The 23,671-nt window shown below is 34.3% G+C and overlaps 2 protein-coding genes across 5 annotated transcripts in view; both read right to left on the minus strand.

Annotated features, from left to right (window-relative positions):
• Positions 1–23,671, minus strand: part of LOC123556442 (uncharacterized) — a 468,205-nt gene that overhangs the window by 120,703 nt on the left and 323,831 nt on the right. For all 3 annotated transcript variants that reach the window (XM_053542660.1, XM_053542659.1, XM_053542658.1), the window contains exons 17-19: positions 3,069–3,156; positions 2,808–2,884; positions 1,900–1,936 (exon numbers count right to left, since the gene is read on the minus strand). In XM_053542660.1, coding sequence (XP_053398635.1) covers positions 1,900–1,936; positions 2,808–2,884; positions 3,069–3,156 — 202 coding nt within the window. The remainder of the gene's footprint in view (positions 1–1,899; positions 1,937–2,807; positions 2,885–3,068; positions 3,157–23,671) is intronic.
• LOC128556860 (uncharacterized) overlaps positions 18,091–23,671 on the minus strand; it is a 50,245-nt gene continuing 44,664 nt past the window's right edge. For both annotated transcript variants that reach the window (XM_053542671.1, XM_053542670.1), the window contains exons 2-4: positions 19,576–19,728; positions 18,992–19,207; positions 18,091–18,621 (exon numbers count right to left, since the gene is read on the minus strand). In XM_053542671.1, the coding sequence (XP_053398646.1) occupies positions 18,311–18,621; positions 18,992–19,207; positions 19,576–19,728 (680 nt within the window). In that variant the 3' untranslated portion in view covers positions 18,091–18,310. The remainder of the gene's footprint in view (positions 18,622–18,991; positions 19,208–19,575; positions 19,729–23,671) is intronic.

Consider the following 23,671-nt stretch of genomic DNA (forward strand, 5'->3'; position numbering starts at 1 on the left):
TATATACGTCACTATCACTAGCTGTCGTTTACTCCTATAATGACAAGCGTGTAGGCCAATCAAAAATTAGTTGTTTGTTTTATCTATTGGTTTCTAATTTAAGATTACTGTTAAAATGCAGTATGAATGTTCAACATTTCTATTTACACGAAAATGTAACGTCAACATATGCACATCATGGAAGGCACGTTAAACTTTCCCGCCATAACACGTATAAACTAGCTCTTGTTTTACGAGACATTCAGAAAGTGTGTCGTTCTTAATAATAAAAAGCAGAATGGCGTTATTGTAGATAATGTTTAAGACACTGTTTCAACAAAAAACAATTTTGAAAGAATTATTTTCCGTCAAGGGCATCTTGACTTTAAAAAGTACATGTATGTCATGACGCCAAAACGACTGGCAATTCCTCGAACAATAGTCCAGATTCATTCTTAAATTTCAAGCCGTTCCATAACACTAAGGATAAGGATGCCATGTGGTGCATGTCTGGGCAAAACAGGTTTTAAAAACACTTTTCTTAGATATGAGTATAACGCGAAAAGTACCACTTTTTGATAAATGTTGGACATACAATTTTTAATATTGGTCAATGTTATGAATAATAAGACAAAAAGTGTTCAGAAAAGCATATGAAATATTAATTTTCCACGTTTAAAAAGTCTAACTGTTTTGATTAAAGTATAGATCGAATTTTTGACAAAGGTCGCACACTGATCTTGTCAAAAGTATTTCGAATGCGGAAAAAGGGATATCTCTGCAATCATTTATCCACCATAAGCTTTAAATAAGCTCACCATTATGACATGTTTTGCAACCTAAAAAGCTGTTTGAGATGCAAACGGGCTTTGGCGATGGGAAGATTCGACTGAAAGATAGGTACAATTCCCAGTGCACAGTTACATCAAATTTGTTCGTAACGTCTTTGCAGAGAAAACATGTGACGTGTAAAAATTGCAGTTAAGGGTTTTTAAACGTTGAATCACATATTTGTGACATACTTGATTTACATTAATTCGACTTTAGTTTTTGTTTCTGTTGCTGAATATAATGAAATAAAATCACAATAATAATAAAAGTAGATGTTATTTCACGGAATTGTGCTCTCCTATACATGGCATACGCACATTTATTGTACACGAGTGCGCATGTCCAAGTCAAATAAACGGACTTAGTCGACTATTACATTAGTGCATGACACAGTAAAACAACCCGATAGCACGATTCTATTACATCTTTTATTCAAGAAATTGTATTGAGAAAACAGAAGCCACATAAAACTTTTACCGAATAAGGGCACTCAATAAATTTTAAAGCAAAAGCAAGACTACAAATTCTTAAGGGTGATACAGAAATATTTTAATGAACAGAAATATAAAAAACAAATAAAGCGGAAAACAAACAAAATTTTGATTTGAGCCTAACCGAGTGTTTGCAACATGCCTATCGATAAACTCCGTCCATACTGAAATGTCCACGCGCAACTCCCGATGACATGTCGGGTAAGCTTCAAAGACATGTACCGAGGTCACGGAGGGCAAACAGGTGCTAGTATGATTCACAAGTAAACGACTGCAATCTGGCAGACGGGAAACGTCTTCTTAATGGGTAGTAAGTGGTTGTTTAGAGGAATTTAAAACGTCCACGCATACTGAGATTGTGATTTCTTTCAATTTCATACCTTTAATACCTAAAACCAATTCCCAATATGTTTTGCTTTAAGACGGGGACAACAGTAGTTTTCATATACCTCATATACGTATTTCAGCTGTTGGTTCTTGATTCATGTCTTACAAGTAAGTATTTCATTTCATTCGCTTGAATACATACAAACTAATCGAAATTTACATGCAGCTTCGTTGACAGTGTTTACCGATGTAAATATCTTAGCCATCTTACCTTGGGCGGCAATATATTTGCTAGCAGTGTCGTATCCCTGAAAAGACAAAAGAACTCTGCTACAATTTACAGTCATCTACCAAACCTAGTACCTTCTATATTTCAAGCGCAAAACCAGTTGCAGAGAGGTGTTAAAATGTGTCAAGTCAGTCAAAACTGTCTTCGTGTTACATGAAATCAGCCAAAATTTCCTCCTTGTTACGAATATTGCATTAATGCCACATCAACTTTCTACACGTTACAAATGATGTACGTAGTCAACCACAACATTCTCGGCTTTATGAATACTGAGTCAGTTTAACATCAACTTTGTTAACATTTCGAATATTGCATAGAGTCAAACTCAGCTTTCTCCACAATCGAATATTGCGTTAAGTAAGCCTTAAATTTCTCCTCGTTATAAATATTGCGTTAAGTCAACCTCAAAATTCTCAACGTTAAGTCAACCTCAACATTCTCCAGGTTAAGTCAATAACGTATTTCTCCACGTAAAGAATATTGCGTTAAGTCAACCTCAACTTTCCCCACATTAAATAAACCTCAACATTTCCACATTAAGTCAACCACAACTTTCTCCACGTTACGAATATTGCGTTAAGTCAATCTCAACTTGTCCCACGTTATGAATAATGTATATAGTCAATCACAACTTTATCTGCATTACGAATGTAGCATCTGGCCAACCACAACTTCCTCCACGTTGAGTTGACGTCAATTTTCTCCACGTCAAGTCAACCTCACCTTTCTCAACAACTTTCGCCACGTTAAGTCAACAACAATTTTTCCATGTTAAGTCGACCTCAACTTTTTCAACGTTACGAATATTACGTTAAGTCAACCTCAAAGTTCGCCTTGTTATGAATAACCAACTTTCTCCGCGTTACGACTATTGTGAATGTAATACTTACATTTATATAACTGGCGTTGATATAAGTAGAATCCGATTCTCCTGGTATTTCTGGAAGCGTTACTCTGTTCATATTGTCTGAAATCAACAAGCTGTTTTAAGAAAGATGTATAATACTTCAATGTAAAATATTAGCGGAGCGATCGGTTACATAACAGTCATTGAAAAATTTTATATATGTATACAGGTATGTACTTGTGAGTTTTAAAGGGATGACAGTTAAAACATTCAGTGACTTTAGTACTTTAGTTATTATACATACATGGGTACAAGTCTTTATATCTGTTCTTCAGTTTGTATTCTACAGCTTTTGCCTCGGATGCGTCATTTGTTAATCCATACGGCAACTCCTAAATTATAAGAGAGTAAATGACCGGTATTGATACACTAGCATAATGTAAGTTCGATACGACTCAGTAAATTTACTTCCGATTGTAATCGCTGAAAAATACGTTCCTATTCATATTCATATATATGACAGATACATCAAAATTGTTAGGAGCTAAAACAGTTGTTCAGTATATATGAATGTCTTTACGCAGTCTGCTACATACCATTACTAAACACAGAAACAGTGTACTCAATGTTCTTTATATATAATGTTAGTAGGCAAAGGTATCTAGAATAAGATTACAATTGAAATCGGTACGATGAATCATTGGAATCACAGAATGTATCAGGCAACATAATAAAAGACTCTGATGAATACAGAGTCTTTTCATGTGCGGTAATGAAATGTGCAACTTTCCTAACGCCGCCTAGTACCGGCTTATAAACGGATTTCAATTATAGCAGAAATGAATGTTCCCAAACGACCAGAAAATACAGGTATCTGTAAAAATATATATTCCTTTTTTATAAAAAAGATAATACGCTTTGTGCAACTAATATTCATAATTATCTTATATTTATTAAAAGATAGTTTTTAAATATGCTCGCCTTAAATTCAGAATACAGAAAGGTCGGGTCTCTTTTAGCTTTGCTACTGAGGGCTCTAAGATGAGATATCTTGATAGAATTCTCGTCAATGGGTTCTTTTTCATCAGTGTTACAATATACTGGGTCTTGATCTGGTTTTGTAACGACATTTGTTTTCTGTGCAGGCCCATGTATGTCTGTAAGATCTGGAATATTATGTATAGATAGACCAAACGTCTGCTTCGTACGTAATATATTTGGTAGATAATGTTGTAAAACATAACAAGTATGATATTTTTGCTATACAGTTAAGTGCAAACTTACACGCTTTATAGAACTGATTAAATTAAATGGCTGTAAAACTAAATGAATTTATACAAACTATTAATGGTGTATATTTAATTACTTGAGAATATAAAAAAACTTACTTTGATCTGAGATCTTTGGAGTCCTATTTGCGGCTGATTGTCTTTTATCCCTATGGTAAAATAGTTAACACATTATATGCAAGTATAGTGAAAACAAACTTGAATGGTTTGATTCAATGGTATTAAGTACATTATTAAATTAAATTATCGGGACGTTTAACTTTTTCACATTCCGTGACCGCTTTTTTACTTTTAAAAGAAAATGTAAACCATTTTTCAACTGCAAGGCTTTAATATTTTACGTATCACATACATATTTGTGGCAGAACGTATTCTTGTATGATAAAAAATAAATCTGAGAAACGTTTTCATGATCACACATTACCCATTCGATTTTCTCCTGACAATGAATCCTATGAACACTGCAACCAACACTAACACTAACACTCCTATAATCGCGCCAACAATAAGTCCTATAGAACCTTCTGTTGCTAAAAGAAATTTGTTTGCAATGAGAAATACATACAAAAAGTTAAGTAAAACTTATTATTTCGAATAAATATGATTGTTACCATCGATGTTTTGCACAGTTTTTGTACCAAACAAGAGACGAGATATCTTTTGAGAGACATAGTAAAACTGACATGAACTACTTAGCAAAAGTTTTTTAGCCAAGATATGTTGAGATAGATATATATCAGTTTCATTTCTGAAGCGGTAGACATAAAGTAAAAAGAGCTACTCTTTACTTATACTAACAGTAATACTTTTAATTAGCTCTGACATCACAACGAATGCCTTTGGGATCGGGTATGCATCCATGGGGACGAGCTCAGGTCGTTCAGTTACAATGTTCATTTCCAGCACAGCTGCCACAGTTTTTGACACAATTTTCACCATATATCCTTTCTTGCATTCTATTTGCAATGTATCAGTAATCATACAGATATCTTAAGAAAGCACAAAGTACTACCATTTCGCAAAATGAAAGAAAAACTCTCTACCTCTAAAAACTCAGAAATATGGCGTTTTACAAAAGTAGTTTTAACATATGTACTATAATTCCAATATTTCTTGGTGTAAGAAGTTGAATGGTCTAGCCGAGATTTTCATACTTTGATGAACCCCTTGTTTCCATTTTTGAATTCGTACGCGTAAGCTAGAGTTGGATAAAACAGCAGAAATATTGGGAAAGTGGCAACAACTTTCTTATTTCTAAATGAAACAAATAGTAGTAGATTTTTTCCTACTCAATGATCATGGTTACGATTTAAAATTTGGTAAAATGTTATTTCCGAAATTTTTGGTGCTGAGAGAAGATCAATAAGAAACTATAGCAATCTCTAAAGCCGATTAATTCCTTCAGATACCGCTTTGATGCAGGGAAAGTAAAATCTTGTGATCGTGACAGTTGATCTTAAGGGGTGACATTGACATTGACCTTGAACATAGTAACCTGGGTTTTGCACTCTACATGATGTCATAATAAATGGAGGTCAAAGGTCAAATAACTTAACATTGTATCGTATATTCGCTTCATACGTTGCTGGACTTACAAAAAATGCTTCCAGTGGTTAAAAATATATTGAGCGAATACAAATTTGAGCTCTCTGATCTTTTACTACTGAGCGTGACCTTGACCTTTGGCCCCTGGGTTGTGCACTCTTCAAGTTGTCTGGATGAGGTTAAGAACTGAGGCTAATTTTATGAAATTTATTCTAGTGGTTTAGAAGATACGGAGTGGGTACGAATTTAAGCTCATCTAAGTGTGACCTTGACATTGAATTTAATGACCAGGGTCATATTAGTTGCAAGTCATCTTGATGAGGTAAACAATTGATGCTGGTTTTACGAAAATCTTCAAAGCAATTTAAAAGATATGGAGCAGACACAGGGTTAAGTTATTATTACGTTTGACCTACAAATGTGATCTTGACCTTTGACCTGTTGACCTGGGATGTGCATCATCTTTTCAGGTAAGTAGTTTATGCTAGTCTTATGACAATCTTTCCAATGATTTAGAAGATATAGAGGGGACAAGAGGTAAAGTTATTTGACCGTTGACCTCAAAGTGTGCATTGATCTTGGACTTAGTGACCTGGATTGTGCTCTGCATGTCGCCTTAATGAGATACATATTTGACCCTAGGTTTATGCAAATCTTCTCAGCGGTTTCGAAGACATGAAGCGGATAAGAGGTTTTAATCTATTGGATATTTGACCTCCAAATTTGACCTTGACCTTTGACTTAGTGACATGGCCCTGGCGCTCTGTACATCATCTTGATGAGGTGAATATCTGATGTAAGTTTTTTGAAAATCTTCAAAGTTGTTTAGAAGATATGGAGCGAATATACGATACAATGTTAAGTTATTTGACCTTTGACCTCCATGTGTGACATTTACATGTGAAAACCCTACCTTATACCGCACACCTTTATCATAAAGCCCCAATGTATGCGCTATTCGGTGAGGTTTCCAAATGCACAGACACCAGAAAAAATATTTAATCCTATAAGATATGGTAATAAGGTCACACAAAAAGGACAAAAGGCGAACCTGAAGAACGCAGCAGCCCATTTAAAAACACTAAACATGGAAATATAAGTACATGCACACAGATCGTGTACAAACATACACAAACGAAAGTTGAATGGATTAATGAAAAAACGCGGATGAAATAGACAGGCAAAAACATTCAACGCGGCAAAACGCAGAAAGGCCAAACCACAACTGATTAATTCAACCCGGTTTTTCTGTCACGTCTTTATTAATTGTTCGGTTAGATATACATTTCAACCAATTTGGGCAAAAAATATCTAGTTGTTGAGGTTTCGATCTGAAACCACTTGTAGTTAGCATATAAACAATATCCTTATATAAATATATAAAATTATTTGGGCATTTATCTTTGAAATTTGTAAAATAATATTATATTTTTACCAATTTGTTCTTGTAAATAATAAACCTTCGTTCATACAAAAGAAAGATGAATTACGTTTCTAAAATCCAAAGGTAATTACCGTATTACTTGTATGAAAATCTTGCAAAGAATTGTCAAAACTTTTGAATCAAACCGTCATATTGATTGAATTATAATTATTGATCTCGAAAAACTTCAAAATGAAAAATGCAAACACTTATGTAAGATGATTTTTGTAAAGCTTTATCATTTTCCAAAGTACCTGTGCTTATTATCTATATAACAAAATGTGGTATGTAATAAGATTCTGTTTCTTTTGTGATTCAAAGGAAACTCTCAACATTTCAAGGACATCATGATAAAAATACACAAAACAAATAGTTGACTAGAATCTAGACACAGCTAAATTTCTTAAAACATGTCCTTGAATATTATTGAGATAAAAAGAAATTTAATGTATCCCAGAGTCTGAAATTATATTGATTAATGCTGCAGGGTTTGTTTTTGCATAGCTGTTAGTTTTTCTAAAGCTTTCCTACAGTAATTAAAACAAAGCAGTTATATAATCATAAAGGAACCAGACCTGTTTTACACACCATTCCACGGTAACCGGAGGCACAGCCATTTAAACACGATCCGTCCTCGTGATTGCAAATATCGTCAGTCAAGCAATATCCACATGTTTCGTTACACCTATCACCATAAAACCCACTATCACATGCTGTAATGTTCAGCACAAGCAATGGAGTTATCTAACGACTTTCAGTACTCCTCTAAATCAAATATTAAAAACTGGTAGAGATTTGTTCTGGGTATATCAAATGTTCATATTTCTAGATTTGAAAATATTTTAACGACAATTTTGGGGTTTTTAAAGAATACGTTTATAGATAGCATGTCTGCCCTTACATATATTGCACATTGAGGTTAGCCATCCTGGATTACATCCTCTCATACATTCACCATTTGTGTTGTTACAAGTTTCACCATCTTTACAGCCGCCACATCTTTCAGAACAGTCTCTGCCATACCATCCTTGATCACATACTGTGAAATATATATATGATTGTATTCAACTTATAAGTATTCAGTTTTGCCCTACTGTTATATGACTGAAACGGCCCAGGTTTCCCAGTTCTATACCATTATATAAGACACAAATAAATGTAAATGCAGCATATTCGCAAACATACATCATGTCCGATAGGAAACCTCTTTCAGATTAAATGGTTGTATGTAAATCCAGCATGATTCGATGGGTTTTCTATTATTATTGGCAATTTGTAGAACACTCGAGATGTAGACTATGTTGAACACCTTTCACAAATACTTTCAGCTAAAATAATGTTCCATTACCATTTGAGACGTTCGTAATAACAGAGGTTTTCTCCACCCCTCGTTTGTCGTGACGGGAATTATAAAGTTCGTTAACCCTTGCTGGAGATTCACAATTTAACAAATAACTGTTTTCTAATTGGATCTTATTTGGTTCTTTTATATAAAACGTTTCAATTACGACGGTCGATAATGTGAATGATTAAAATGAGTTATTATCATTATACTAATATGATTGTATAGATGCTTTGTTACATTTGCTATTATGCCAATATGATTGAATAGTTGCTTCGTTACATTTCAAATTATGTCAATATGATATTGTATAGATGCTTTGTTACACTTCATATCATGTCAATATGATTGAAGAAAGAAATGTTTTGTTACATTTATTATCCCACCCACTTACATTTATTGCACATTGAAGTTGACCATCCTGGACTACATCCACTAGTACATTCACCATTTGTATTGTTACAAGCTTCACCGTTCTTACAGCTTCCACATTGTGTAGAACAGTTAACGCCATACCATCCTGGATCACATGCTGGAAAATATATGTAACATATACTTACTCTTAAGTAATGAATGTGCACATAAATTAGGATTCTTTATTTTATTAACTTTCGTTACTAAATATAGCGCGACGCATGTTCAAGTTTGCAAACAGCTGTCTTACTGCAGTTCGGTAACTCTACCTACTGCTTGGTCTACCTAATTCGTAACAGTGTTTACGTGAGTAGCGGCTTTATGCTGTAAAATCAACATATAACCTATTTTCAGTTTTAAAGGTCTCGGTTGGTGGTATTAGGATCTTTTTGAATTTTAAAAATATGTTTAGTCATGTTAATTTATGGGAAAATGCATTTTCCTGGGGGGAAAAATCGGGCAAAGTCACATTCGAAAGAAAAAAATTTAAAAACGTTTAATTTTACATAGAAATGCTGCTTTTATGCTAATGGAGATATCCTGAACAGTCCATTCACGAAGTTGAAATTGATTATTTTGTTAGATATTGCTGTCAAAATGGTTAAAATTTACTACGGAAAATAACCTATCAAGTCGTTTTTTACGTAATATTAAAACTTATCAAGAGATTTTGAAAAGTTCCTATAACCACCTTGGAGTTCTTTAGAATGATATTTCATATGACCTATAAATAAACGGTATCTCATTGGTCCAGAGCACGAAAGGCAAAATACAACATATTTTATATGTCGTATTTCCCCTATCATATCTCATTGTGTGATTACAGTCTGATTTAAATTCATGAATATGCACTGGTACCCTGTTTTGTCAACGCTACTTGTACGCGGATCAATATAGGAATCATTCTTCGTCGTCTTTCCTTCGCCATCATTTTAGTCGCCGGCGTTCTTGGTATTTTGCATCGTCAGAATTCTTACCCGTTGGCAGTTTTCGCCGTCAGCATTCTTTGTCAAAGGCAATATTCGTCGTCGGCATTCTTCATCGTCGGCAGTTTTCGTCATTGGCATTTATAATCTTCGGCTTTCTTCTTCAGCGGTATTCTTATTCTGTCGGTTATTATTCGTTGTCCTTGGCTTTCTTCGTCATCAGTCGTTATCGTCAGCAATCTTCGTCGGCATTATTTGCTGTCTCCAGCATTCTTCGCAATCACCAACATTATCATTGTTACATTTGATATTATGTCAATATGATTGAATAGATGCTTCATTACATTTCATATTATTTCAATATGATTGTATAGATGCTTTGTTACATTTCATATTATGTCAATATGATTGAAGAAAGAAATGTTTTGTTACATTTATTATTCCACCCACTTACATTTATTGCACATTGAAGTTGACCATCCTTGACTACATCCACTAGTACATTCGCCATTTGTATTGTTACAAGCCTCACCGTTCTTACAGCTTCCACATTGTGTAGAACAGTTAACGCCATACCATCCTGGATCACATGCTGGAAAATATATGCAACTTATACTAACTCTTTAGTAACGAATGTGCACATACAAGAGGATTCTTTATATTATTAACTTTCATTACTAAATATAGCGCGACGCATGTCCAAGTTTGCAAACAGTTTTCAAACCGCAGTTCGGTCACTCTACCTACTGCTTAATCTACCTAATTCGTAACAGTGTTTAAGTGAATTGCGGCTTTATGCAGTAAAATCAACATATAAACTATTTTCAGTTTTAAAGGTCTCGGATCTTTCCCAAAATTCCCATCATTGCATTCTGTAAGAATGCAGGTTTTCAATGAAAATAATATCACCGTTACAAAATGAAAAAAGAAATATCAAGTTTTTAATATAAAAATACTATAGGCTTCTAAGTACTTTAAGACTAAGTTAAATCTGAGATGTCTGAAAATAAAACATATTTTGGTTTGAATAACATGCTTAAGGCGATTTGATATAATTTTGATAAAAACAAGGGGGCTACGACTGCCATAGCCCTTGATTTCTCACCTGAGTGTCAGCTTTCTTGAACAATTTTTAACGTGGTTATCTTGAAAATGGCGCTATATAAATTTGGTATAATATAATATGATATAATATAACGTAATATAATAAACGAACAAGATGGTCAAGATGGCCTTGGTCGCTCACCTGAGAAACACACAATAACAGTGTAAACATGTTTGACATAGTGATTTTATGGAAACAAATATTCTGACCAATTTTCAGTAAGATTGCATCAAAAATGTAGTCTCTTAAGTGTAAACAAGCATTTTCTTCAATTTGACTTAGTGACCTAGTTTTTGAGCTAAGATGACCTACATTCGAATTTGACCTAGATTTGATCAAAGCAATCATTCTGACTACAGAATCAACCTCGATTGAAAAATACACAGCCTCCATCGCATACAAAACCTTTTTCTTTGATATATCCTAGCGACCTAGTTTTTGACCCCAGATGACCCATATTCAAACTTGACCTTTATTTCATCAAGGCTAGCATTCTGACCATATTTTATGAAGATCAATTGAAAAATACAGTCTCTATTGCATACACAAGATTTTTCTTTGTTTGACCTAGTGACCTAGTTTTTGACCACAGATGACCCATGTTCTTACTTGAACTAGATTTTGTCAAGGCAATCATTCTGACTAAATTTTATGAATATCCAGTGTAAAATGCAGCCCCTATTGCGTACACAAGGTTTTTCTTTAATTTGACCGGGTAACCTAGTTTTTAACCCTAAATGACTTATATTCAAATTCCACCTAGATTGTATAAAGGCAAACATTCTGATTAAATTTCATGAAGATCTGGTGTAAAATGCAGCCCCTATTGCATACACAAGGTTTTTATTTGATTTAACCTAGTGACCTAGTTTTTGATTCCGGATAATCCATATTCAAACTTGACCTAGATTTTATCAAGGCAATTATTCTGACCAAAATTCATGAAGATAAATTGAAAAAATACAGCCTCTATCGCATACACAAGGTTTTTCTTTGATTTGAACTAGTGACCTAGTTTTTTTACCCCAGATAATCCATTTTAGAACTTGGCCTAGATTTTATCAAGGTAATCATTCTGACCTAATATCATGAAGATCAGTTGAAAAATACAGTCTCTATCGCATACACAAGGTTTTCCTTTGATTTGACCTAGTGACCTAGTTTTTCACCCCGGGTAACTCATTTTCAAACTCTGCCTAGATTTCATCAGGATTATCATTCTGACCAAATTTTATATAGATCAATTGAAAAATACAGCCTCTATCGCATACACAAGGTTTTTCCTTGATTTGACCTATTGACCTAGTTTTTGACCCCAGATGAACCATTTTCAAACTCGGCCTAGATTTCATCAAGATAATCATTCTGACAAAATTTCATGAAGATCAGTTGAAAAATACAGCCTCTATCGCATACACAAGCTAAATGTTGACGGACGACAGACAGACGAAGGACGCCGGACATCGATCGATCAGAAAAACTCACCTGAGCATTGCTCAGGTGAGCTAAAATGTGGTGTGATTGCATGGATCTGTCTGTGACTGTCACAAGATGATAAATGTTTATACATGAATTTGAACTGTGGTGGATAAATTGAACAAGCATTGATCAGACATATGTCTACTTTTATTTGATTTCTTGTTTACACTTAATGCATTATTTAAATCTTTCTTTATCAACTTTTGCACAACTTTGAATATCATTGAGTTTTCTTATACTGTGAAATCTTCTTTACCAAATAATAATACGTTTGTACTTATGAGATTAGGTGTGTTTGGCTTTAAATAGCTGACGTCTTTGATATCGGAACGATTGCAGTTAAAAAAGACATGCACAGCATCTTCTATCCCATAGCCACATTCACACTAAGATCATCTCTCAAATGATTTTTAAAAAGATCACCTTTCAAACTACTACACCTGTTTCAAATCTAGCGTGATACACGGACAATGATCTTACACTAGATAAGTAAAATACTGGAACTTGGAGAGGCTTGAATTTTTCTTTGAGATTTATTATAAAAACGTGTAAAAAGGACAATTCTCGAATATGACTTTCTAAGCTATTCCAAGCAGAAAAAGCATATGGTGTAAATGATTAGGAAAACAGTTCGTCTTGCAACTGTAACGTAATTACCATCATTTCTTAAATTATTTGGGGTTCTTTCTGGAACTTAATTTGATTTGGAAAAAGAGAACAGTAAAAATTCCGAAAAACGGACCCTCCAAAAACCGGAATCCTCTGAAAATCGGACGATTTTCAAAGTCCCAAGATTTTCTCAATTAAAAAGCACTCTGAATACCGGAAACTCTGAATTCTGAAAACCGGACGGTTTTTCATGCCCACAAAGGAATATTATACATAAAAATCCTCTGAAAACCGGACATTAAGTGTCAAAACTTATGCGTGTTATCACTTTGAATTGATTTTAAAAACATAATCTCAAGCAGGTGACAATTTTTGTTTACCAACTAACAATCACAAATGTTACCTAAGTAGGTGTGAAAAACATTTATCTGTTTGTATTTTTTACATTATCTATAAAAGATAACCTTATAAAGTGCAAAACAATTTAATCTAATAGAGAAAAGTTAATAGATCTACTTGTGTACCTGTGATTTTTCATAAAATTACATTTTATTAATATAAAAAAGATTCTTATTGTTATTAAGTATTTATATCGCCGCGATAAGCAAGACATTCTTTTCACTATAAAGTATCATTTAAAGTGATGTATTTCTGTTTGAAATAATTCCGTTTGAATATATAACAGAGACATACAATGTAGAGTTGGGAAAAGAAAAAACCTAAAAGACATTGAACATGATACAGTCAGATTAAATAAATAAGAATATACATATATAAATCCTTTCAGAAATTTGTGCAAAATCCTCTGGAAACCGGAATCCTATGAAAACCGGACTTTTGACTTGGTCCGAACAGGGTCCGGTTTTCGGAGTTTCTACTTTATTAAGATTACAAAATCATCATTTTTTGTTTGCTTTATACATGATTGATAATGTTTGCATAAAACGAGAGTCTGATAACGATACCCACACTAAATCTTGCGATAAGCTTCCGATCGAAACAGACAGTTAATCCAGTTACGTTTTTTCTGTCCTTTTCGTGTCACATATTTCATTGGCATATTCCAATATAGGGCGCATAATAAATGAAAGGTAAATTTGATTTAAAGTTTTCCTATTTAATGTGAATTTTAACAAGCCCATTGATCACAATACTTTTGAAGCAGATTTCGTTATATTTGAAACATGTTCCTGCCAAACCCATCATCACTAAATGTTACACCGATGCTTGTGATGTTGAGGAAAACTTAACTGCACATTATAAAAATTAGTAGGTCTGCGATTATGAGTAAGAGAGCATGAAGGTATTTCTGACTTGGTAGGATTAAACGTTCCCAATCAACTGTTTAGCCCATCCTGTTAACGTTTTAAGGTCTTTCTTAAGAGTTAGTTCTATGAATGTTTGCAGCTCAGCAAAAAGACATGTTAAACTTTTAAGATTTCCAACTATATCTTTAGGTATATTTAAAGTAAATCGGGCCTACCATATACCCTTGATGGACGCATTTGCATCTTTAATATCAGAATAAGAGCAACCAATAGAAACGTTCTGACTTCTGGATTCAAAACAACTATCAAACCATTGGTATAAAATGTCATTCATTCCGTATTGCCGCAATTCAACTAATAACCCTTTGTGCCAACACAACTTATTGATGAAATTGGTCTATAGTTAGAAGAAAGATCACGATCGACCTTTTTATACAATGGCATGTCGAATAACAAAACACTGTACATGCTGATTCATTATCATCAACCGATTTGCATATCTGATAGTATATGTCAATTAATTGGTAGACAGTGGAATGACCCGGAATAAAACCTGACTGGTATTTGTTTAAAAGATTATTACGATGGATGTGATTATACACAGGTTTAAATACAACTTGTTAATGAAATTGGTCTGTTGCAAGAAGAAAGATCAAGACCGTCCTTTTTATGCAAGCTGTTTTCCAACAATGTGAGAACACTCACGAATAGAACGATTAAAATGATGAATAATGATTTACAAAGAGGAATAATCAGAACGAGTTTGGTAGAAATTTACCCAACGAATATCTGTAAGAAATTAATTTGGAATCTCTTCAGCAGTTCCAAATTCCATAAGGACAATATGTTGCTATGTCTTTTTTAAATAGTGAAATGATCTTAAGTCATTTGATGGACAGTTTGTGTAAAATTATTTTTAATTGGGGCATGATACCCCACCAAGTCACATTATACTGACACCGAGCTGACCAGTCCTAGCACTATCCTCTTAATGCTGAGCGCCAAGCGAGGAAGCTACTAGTAGCATTTTAACGTCTTTGGTATGACGCGGCCAGGGATCGAACCACAACCTCCTGCGACCGAAGCGGGCTCTCCACCACTAGGCTACCGAGGCGGTCAGAGAAGATTGTTTAGTTTTCCATATAGAGGAAATAAGCCCTGACCATTGCCGATTTTCGTATTTTTAAACAAATCAACATGGCTTGAGGGAATTTATAAGAAGGTCAATCGAGAAACATTGCTGTGAATTTAATTTGAATTCGGGTCAGCGGTTTTTAAGAAGATGCTTTAAAGGTTTTCCTTTTGACATGATAACATGAATTCTGTACCGGTGACCTAGATTTGACGGCACATGAACGAAGACCATTTATGGAATATTGACTTGATGGTTCCGAATATGGTCTTTGAAGAACTCGCAGACAACGGACGGACGCACCGAAGACAAACATTCAAAAATCCTTAAAGCTTAACATGAGCACTACTTGCTCAAATAAGTTAAAAACAGTTTTAACTTTTGCTAAGCTATATACATATAAATGATTGCAATTACGCTTAAATAATGCGCAAAGATACAGTATACTTACCATGTTGACATAAAGGAGGAATAAATCCAGGTTTACAAGAATCTGGACAATTGCCGTTAGATACACTGCATAGATCGTCGTTCTTGCACTGACCGCATGTTTGATTACAATATGGTCCCCATGTCTTATCGGAACATTCTGGAAACAACATAAATTCATTAAAATGCAGCTTGATAGTTATACTTCATGAACAAATGCAATCCAACCGCATAGAATAATCGTGTACGTTTAGCCAGTGCGACTGGCATATTATTGATATTGAGATGAACGTAAAGCCTTTTACCGATATTACACGTTCCGTTTTGGCCACTCCATCTTCCGCTACATCCATACGGACATATGCCCTGAATCTTGTGTTGCCCAGTTGTCTGACTGTTGCACTGACATGTTTCGTTACACTCCCAACCACATCTTCCAAGGGGGCATTCTGTTTGTGAAATATTGAAACTAATACATTAAATGATAAATATTCATATGCCTCAGGTTGTTAAGGATTTTATCTTTATCTTCCGATTGCTCCAGTTGTTATCTTTGCCCTTAGCCATGAATTGATTAAAGATCTTTGTAACGTTTTTATATCTTTATGACACGCAATGAAGTTGTTATTTATATGCCATAGATCAATTTTGCAATTTCGTCTTTTCGCCCCGCGACCCCGCCAAGCAAATTACGAGATTTAAGAGGCTTAAATAGCGCTGGGTGACCACTCGCTAAACAGCAAACACGTGACAGGACAGCCCGCTAAACAGCGGTAACGCAGGGCAAAATGTCGAGATTGTAGCACTCAAACGACGGGGTGGCATGGCAAATAGTCGACGTAAAAACAGAACGCTAATAAGCGTATTTGCTCTGCGACACCACCAATATGTCTCTTAAATCTCGACTTTTCGCCCAGCGAATCGGCCGTTTGAGTACTAAAGTCTCGACTTTTCGCCCTGTACCTGCTGATTAGCGGGTTTTCGTTCCGTATCTATATTTTAATGAATAAATCATTGTAATTAAAAGAAAGCGTTTATGTTTTCAAAATATTTTCGCTCTGGTCCCTGTCTCTACATGCTTGTAAAGATGTTTAACAATGTATACCTGCAAATACTTCAAATTCACAAATAACCAGAATGTCGTCTAATCTGTGAACTTGTACAACACTACCAAGGAAGGGTCTCGTGAAGTTTCCACTTTTAGGGTTATAAGCTTGTATGTTTCCACCCCCATTGTCAGTGAATATAAGATTTGTTTGAGAGCTATTATCACCGACCAGTACTGTGTACGATTTATACTGAACTGAAAAAATATACATATGTATCATATTTGTGTGAAAACGAAACTATATTGTGTAGTCTTTTGCAGATCACTTTTTTATAAATTACAAATTTTACGTAGATGATAACTAGGTGCATTAAAGCAATTGTTTTCATTTATTTCACTCATTAATAAAACAATATGCCTTTCACTTACTTGTTGTTTCATTTATCTCATTCATCAATAAAACAATATACTTTTCACTTACTTGTTCCAAAATCTAATCGACCAAAGAAGCTGATTCCTTGGATGTCATAGAAAGTATCTAAATGTACATTCCACCACTTTGCTTTTGTTGCACTGCAAGTTCTCTTTGACACGTCATTCTGATCTTCCTCGGAAGACAGCATTGGCTTTCCGTCTACGGCATACGAAGCATTCCATGTTCCTTCATAGTCTAAGACGGTTTTCATTGAAGTATGCCTATTGAACGAAACCAGGCGACCTGTAATGAAATTTTTCTGAATGTCACTATGAAAGTTACAGTAAATGTTTTATAAAATAATGGAAAGCATGTAGGTCTCTGAAAGTAAAAGAACCCTTGGATGCATTTCATATCTTCCTAGACTTCTAGTGAATAGGCACTGCTATATTGTAAAAAATATTGTAATGACGCTACGTATTTGATCACAGCTAAATGAATTATAGCCGACAGTATTAACATTCTTAATACTTTTTTAACAAATCACGAACAAATGACAAACTTTGTGTTTACTGATAAGAAACAACCAATTTTTCTATCTTTCTAAATGCTGAACATATGAAGACAAATATTGACACGTGAAAAAAAAGCCAAAACTTGTTATAAAATCAGCTTGAAAGTTGCAGATCTCTTTTATCATGAGCAAATATATATATATATATATAAATACGCACACAGAATATATGTATCTTATTTAACTGAATGAAAGATAGTGAGACAGTTTACAATTCTGAGAACTTTCATTAAAAACTAATCGTAGAAATGATTTTGTTTGAAAAATGTCATCACAATTGTCATTTTTCAGTAGACTTTTATTACGAATCTGTAACCTGTTAATAAGGTTGATATCAACATAACATTAAATTACCTTAAAACTAAAACATTTTGAATAGGCAAAGTCTAAACTCATAATACAAGACACGATTGATTTTTTGAGAAATTTTCATCCAGGAATAAAATGTATTATTTTGATGATGTTGTTCGTTGAGCTTTGATCTAAGTAGTGTAATGAAAAATAAAGCTGAAAGTACAGCTGCGTTAATTTAATAAAGAACTCTAGTATTATTTCGAAATAAATGGCACCCACAGCAATACTTTCACCACGAGGAAAGCTAGATGCTTCGATTCGCTTATTTCTTCCCAAATGCTTGCTAAAACAAATAAAACCAAACCTCCAAATAGTTCTACTTCACACAGAACTAAAGGCTGTGGTATATTTTCTTCTAGTTTGATTTCCACTATTTTGCCAATAATTGGTCTAACACAATTCACATTCATAACAACTTCTCCGTCGGTACCGGCTGCGTGTTGATAGCAGACATCATAGTTATTGGTAGTGTTTCCTATTTCTACAAAGAATCCACGGAAATTTGCTACAAAGCAAAAGGCATATTATTACCGATCAAATGTCAACAGTTTGCTCTGTTTTGTCACCAGCATTATATACTGCTTTATGATTTTCAAATAGCAAAATGAAAGCATGTTGTTTCCACAATAAGAAAATATAAATATGACATGTAAGACAATATGGATAAGTTGTGACCCAAGCCCTTCCGCCTATATTTGCCGAGCCTGATGACATTGATACGTAAAGACAGTAGTATGTTATTCCATTTACCATCGGACTAAGTCAAAATGATTTATCTTGGTTGCGGTCTTTGCTTCCATATTACTATATTCCATATGCTTGTTATTTTATTCAATTCCCAGACTTTAAATTATTGATTTGATTTATTATATAACCTTTATCTGAGTCCCGAATCTTGATGACTAATCCAACGATATAAAACTCAGTCGATAATTCAAGACGCCACCATTGTTGTGTTGGGTCTCCAAATCGTCGAGAGTCTGTACTGCTGCATGTGTTCACATCTCCATCTATTGCTCTATTTGCCCAGTGGGTTTCGTCAACCGCTCTATAATACTGTTCAGTACCAATGGATGCGGTTACAAGATTCCCTAAAATAATTTATTTTTACTTTATGACACGTGTATTGTCTGATATCGATACTTTTTAAATTTTAAGCTATTTGCCGTGATTCAAAAAAGCGAAACGAATCACTAAGCGTAAACTATACAAGTACTACATTTCAGAACAAATTAAAAACTAATGTACTTTATAAAGTATAATGTGATACTATTACTAATGATTCTCTCATTTACGTAATAATTATGTATTTCTATAACAGGTGCTTTTATGGTTACTTTTTTTCATGACTAGATACTAAATATTTGTTTTTACCATAATATTATAATATTATATCAGAAAAGAAATACTCTAAAACTAACTAGATACGTTTTGCAACATGAAATAATTTCATACGCACGGTATTGGCATCCTGGTCCCATCCATCCAAACAAGCAACCATTTTGACAATCGCCAGTTACCTCGTCACACTGGACCTTGTTCTTACAGTTACATCTATATTTACAGTCTGGTCCAAAACCTTTGATTCCAGGATGTACTGTATCTGGACATTCTATGTAAAATAATGTTACATATTCAAACGCTTTTTCTTGCAAACCACTTACTAAAAGTAAGTAACCATTTCCTTAAAGGGAATAAGATTCCGTATCCATCTGCAATTTTTGAACTGAGCTTTAGTATTACCTTTTTGTTCTGTATCTAATACAGTTTGCATGCTTGAGAGAATAGAATTTCCATATCTGCCTTCAAATCAATTTTATGCCTTAAATAATATAAATGCAGCGGCGAGTTATACATTTTCAACAAGGCAATAATTGCTTTTAAATTTGCGACTCTGGGAATATTGTATAACAAGAGGGCCATGATGGTCCTATGTCGCTCACCTGAGTTTAGCAGCTTGCTTGAGCAGTTTACATCATGACTTTTACTTTTTAAAAAGCATTGAGAGTATTTTGTAAGAATGTAATTTAAGTTTAAGTTGTGACAGCTTGCAATTATAACATCACCAGTGTAAATATTTTATAATGTTAATACAAAAGTGATCATTTGAAGAAGATATAGAAAACATTGTAAACACCTTTTCATCAAATACAAGCTATTAAAGTATATTATGAAATATTTCAACTATTGCAAATAATTTATGTCTTGTAAAAGTGATTAAACAGAAAGGTTTCTTTAAAATAAGAAAACCCTGATCAGCAATGTTTTTCCAAAACAAAGACTCTTCCAGAACATAGTTGACATAATTATGCTCATTTCAACCAACATTACCATTTCTTCGTCATTGAAAACATTGCTTCTTATTCATATGAAGTAACCTTTTTAAAATTCACATAGAGTTACAAATGCATTTGTAACATTTTTGGTTATAATAAGCAAGTCAACCAAGGCACATTTGGCAAAGCTGGTACAGGACTGACTCCTATGATTACCCCTAAACTTAATTTTTGTATTTAAGCTACACCAGGCTGAACAGATTTCATATAAAAGTTCAATTTCTATACTGTAATTTATAGTGCATTTTTATAGAAATCCTGTACTGCCATGATTGTTAAGAGTAACTGAGGCTATATGAGAAAATGAACATAACGGAGCTGTATAAAACACTGCAAGTCTTCTGCTTTATTCCCCGACATAACCTGAGAATAGAAAGAAAACACATGAATATTAAAACGGAACTATAGTGCACCGACATGAAAAAAAAACTGGCAGTGTGTCTAGATTTTTTCTTAATGACTAGATACTGCAACAATTCCATGAAATGAATGAGAACCCTTTTTATGCATTTTCATCAAATATCCTGCTCATAGAGAATAGCCACAATGTGATTGTTGATGACAAATGACAGACATGGACTGACCATAAAAACTAATTATGAGTCTGGTATATTAACTGAATTTCCCAGGAAATTGCTTGAAAAAAGTAAATTGGCCTATAGTGTTTCCTGAAACTGCCACCTCTTGAGTGATAACATGATTTTCTTTTTTATATGAAAAGATGACCTAGGTTTTAACCAAAGCTTATACAGATCATCAGGACTTCTAAGATTTTGAACACGTTTCAACATCATAAAACAAAATGACTGGTCTCTAGATTGTAAACAAGCTTTTCCTTTGACTAGGTGACCTAGTGACCTACTTTCTGAGCCCACACGACCCAGTTTCAAACTTGACATAGAGATCATTAAGTCAAACATTCTGACTAAGTTTAATATAGAAAGGGTCGCAACTTTGGCCTCTGAAGTGTTCACAATGCAAATGTCGACGGATGACGAACGACCGAAGACGCCAGAATATGATAACTCACAAGAACATTCTTACCAATTCACATGAGTTTCAAATTACAATGTGACCTCTAGAATGTAAACATTGAACTAGCCTAGTGACCTAGTTTTTGACCCCACATGACCAATGACCCAGTTTTGAACTAGGAATCATTAAGATAAATATTCTGACTAAGTTTCACGAAGATAGGGTCATAAATGTGGCCTCTAGAGGTTTTTCTTTGATTTGATCAGGTGACCTAGTTTTTGACCCCACATCATCAAGATACAAACTTGACTTAAAGGTCATCAAGACAAATATTCTCACCAAGTGTCACGAAGATAGGATCGAAATTGTGGCATCTAGAGTGTTAACATGCGTTTCATTTGATTTGATCGAATTACCTAATTTTTGACCCCACATGACCCAGATCCTAACTTGAACGAACGGTCAGGATAAACATTCTTATTAGTTTCAAACTTAAAACCTGGTCACCAGTGTGTTATAAAAAGTTTCCTTTGATCTGACCTAGTGACCTAGTTTATGACCCACATGACCCAGTTTCAAACTTAAGATCATCGAGATAAATATTTTGACCGGGTTTCATGAAGTTAGGTTAATAAGTGTAGCCTCTATAGTGTAAACAAGCGTTTCCTTTGATTTGACCGGGTACCCTAGTTTTTGTCCCCAAATGACCAAGATTCCAACATAAACTAGAGGCTATCAAGACAAATTTTTGACCATTTCTCATGGGTTTCAAACTTAGAGTGTTAGATCGCTAACAAAAATTTCGTTTGATCTGGCCTACTGACCTAAGTTTTGACCCAACTTGACCCAGTTTCAAACTTGGTCTAGACATCATTAAGATAATCATTTTGACCAAGTTTCAAAAAGATTTGATAACAACCGTGATCTCTAGAATACTAACAAGCTTTTCCTTTGATTTGACAGGTTGACCACTGGCACCAGATCAGAAAGAAAATGCCTCCGTACCTGTTATACCCTACCCCTAGGTATTCTATAAGAACCATGGTCATGAACGGGAAAGTGCACTAACCAGTTTCAATCGTACATTTCTCAACTTAAACGCGCAGTTGGATGAATGGCTACCTAGTATATTGAACAAGCGATAATTTATCTTCCATCGTGCACCAGTCACATTGTCTCAGTATTCCATATTGCTGAGATTATCAACATATTTTATGCTTTCGTCAACGTTACAGAAAAAACTTGCTTGACCTTCCCTAATGAACATCCGGTCTAGAGGTCACGGCAGTGTGCACATGTTTGGCGAAACGTAAACAAACAAAAACAGAATTTAAAAAATCACAATTTTACACTAAAACTCGAAATGATGAATGAAATTCATCTTGTATATGATCTTTAATTTGAAATCGTACATTGGTCTGCATATATTCTGTTTATTTTATTCATTTTGCACATTTATGCTGCATTTTCACATTTTAGCGAACACGTGTAGTAAAATGACGATTGACATACATTTTCACAACAGCCAATCAGAATGGTTTTGTAATCTAGAACGGAACTTCATCAGGGAAGTTCAAGCAAGTTTTTTTGTGTAACGCTGAAATAACAGTAAACTACGCGTTGTTTTTCTAAGATAAAATGTATTGAAAAAATGTGACCGGTACACAATGGAAGATAAATTACCACTTGTTTGATATCCATAGTACACATTTACCGCACTGCGTGTTTTAGGTATGAAATGCGCGATTGAAACGGGTTAGTATAGTTTCCAGTTCACGACCACGGTTCTTATAGAATACCTAGGGGTAGGGTATAACAGGTACGGAGGCATTTTCTTTCTGATCTGGTGCCAGTGAGGTTGACCTAGTTTTTGTTAATTCCACATGGCACAGATTAGAATATAACCTATAGGACATCAAGACAAACATTCTGACTAATTCTCGTGAGTTTTCAAACTTAAACTGTGGACACTTGGAGTATTGACAAGACAGACTTTCCTGTGAACCAGCTTACTGACCTAGTTTTAGACTACGTAACCCAGTTTCAAACTTAAATTAGAAATCATCAAGATACACATTCTGTCCAAGTTTCCTTTGATTTACCCGTGTGACCTAGTTTTTCAAAATGCTTGCTCCAGATTCAAACTTGACCTAGAAGTTATCAAGAGTAGTATAAGAAATGATGGTTTTAAGCCAATTTTAACCCAACTTAATTTTAACCCTTGACCTAAACCGACCAATGCCG

Source organism: Mercenaria mercenaria, chromosome 5, assembly GCF_021730395.1.
Source record: "Mercenaria mercenaria strain notata chromosome 5, MADL_Memer_1, whole genome shotgun sequence".
Classification (NCBI taxonomy): domain Eukaryota; kingdom Metazoa; phylum Mollusca; class Bivalvia; order Venerida; family Veneridae; genus Mercenaria; species Mercenaria mercenaria.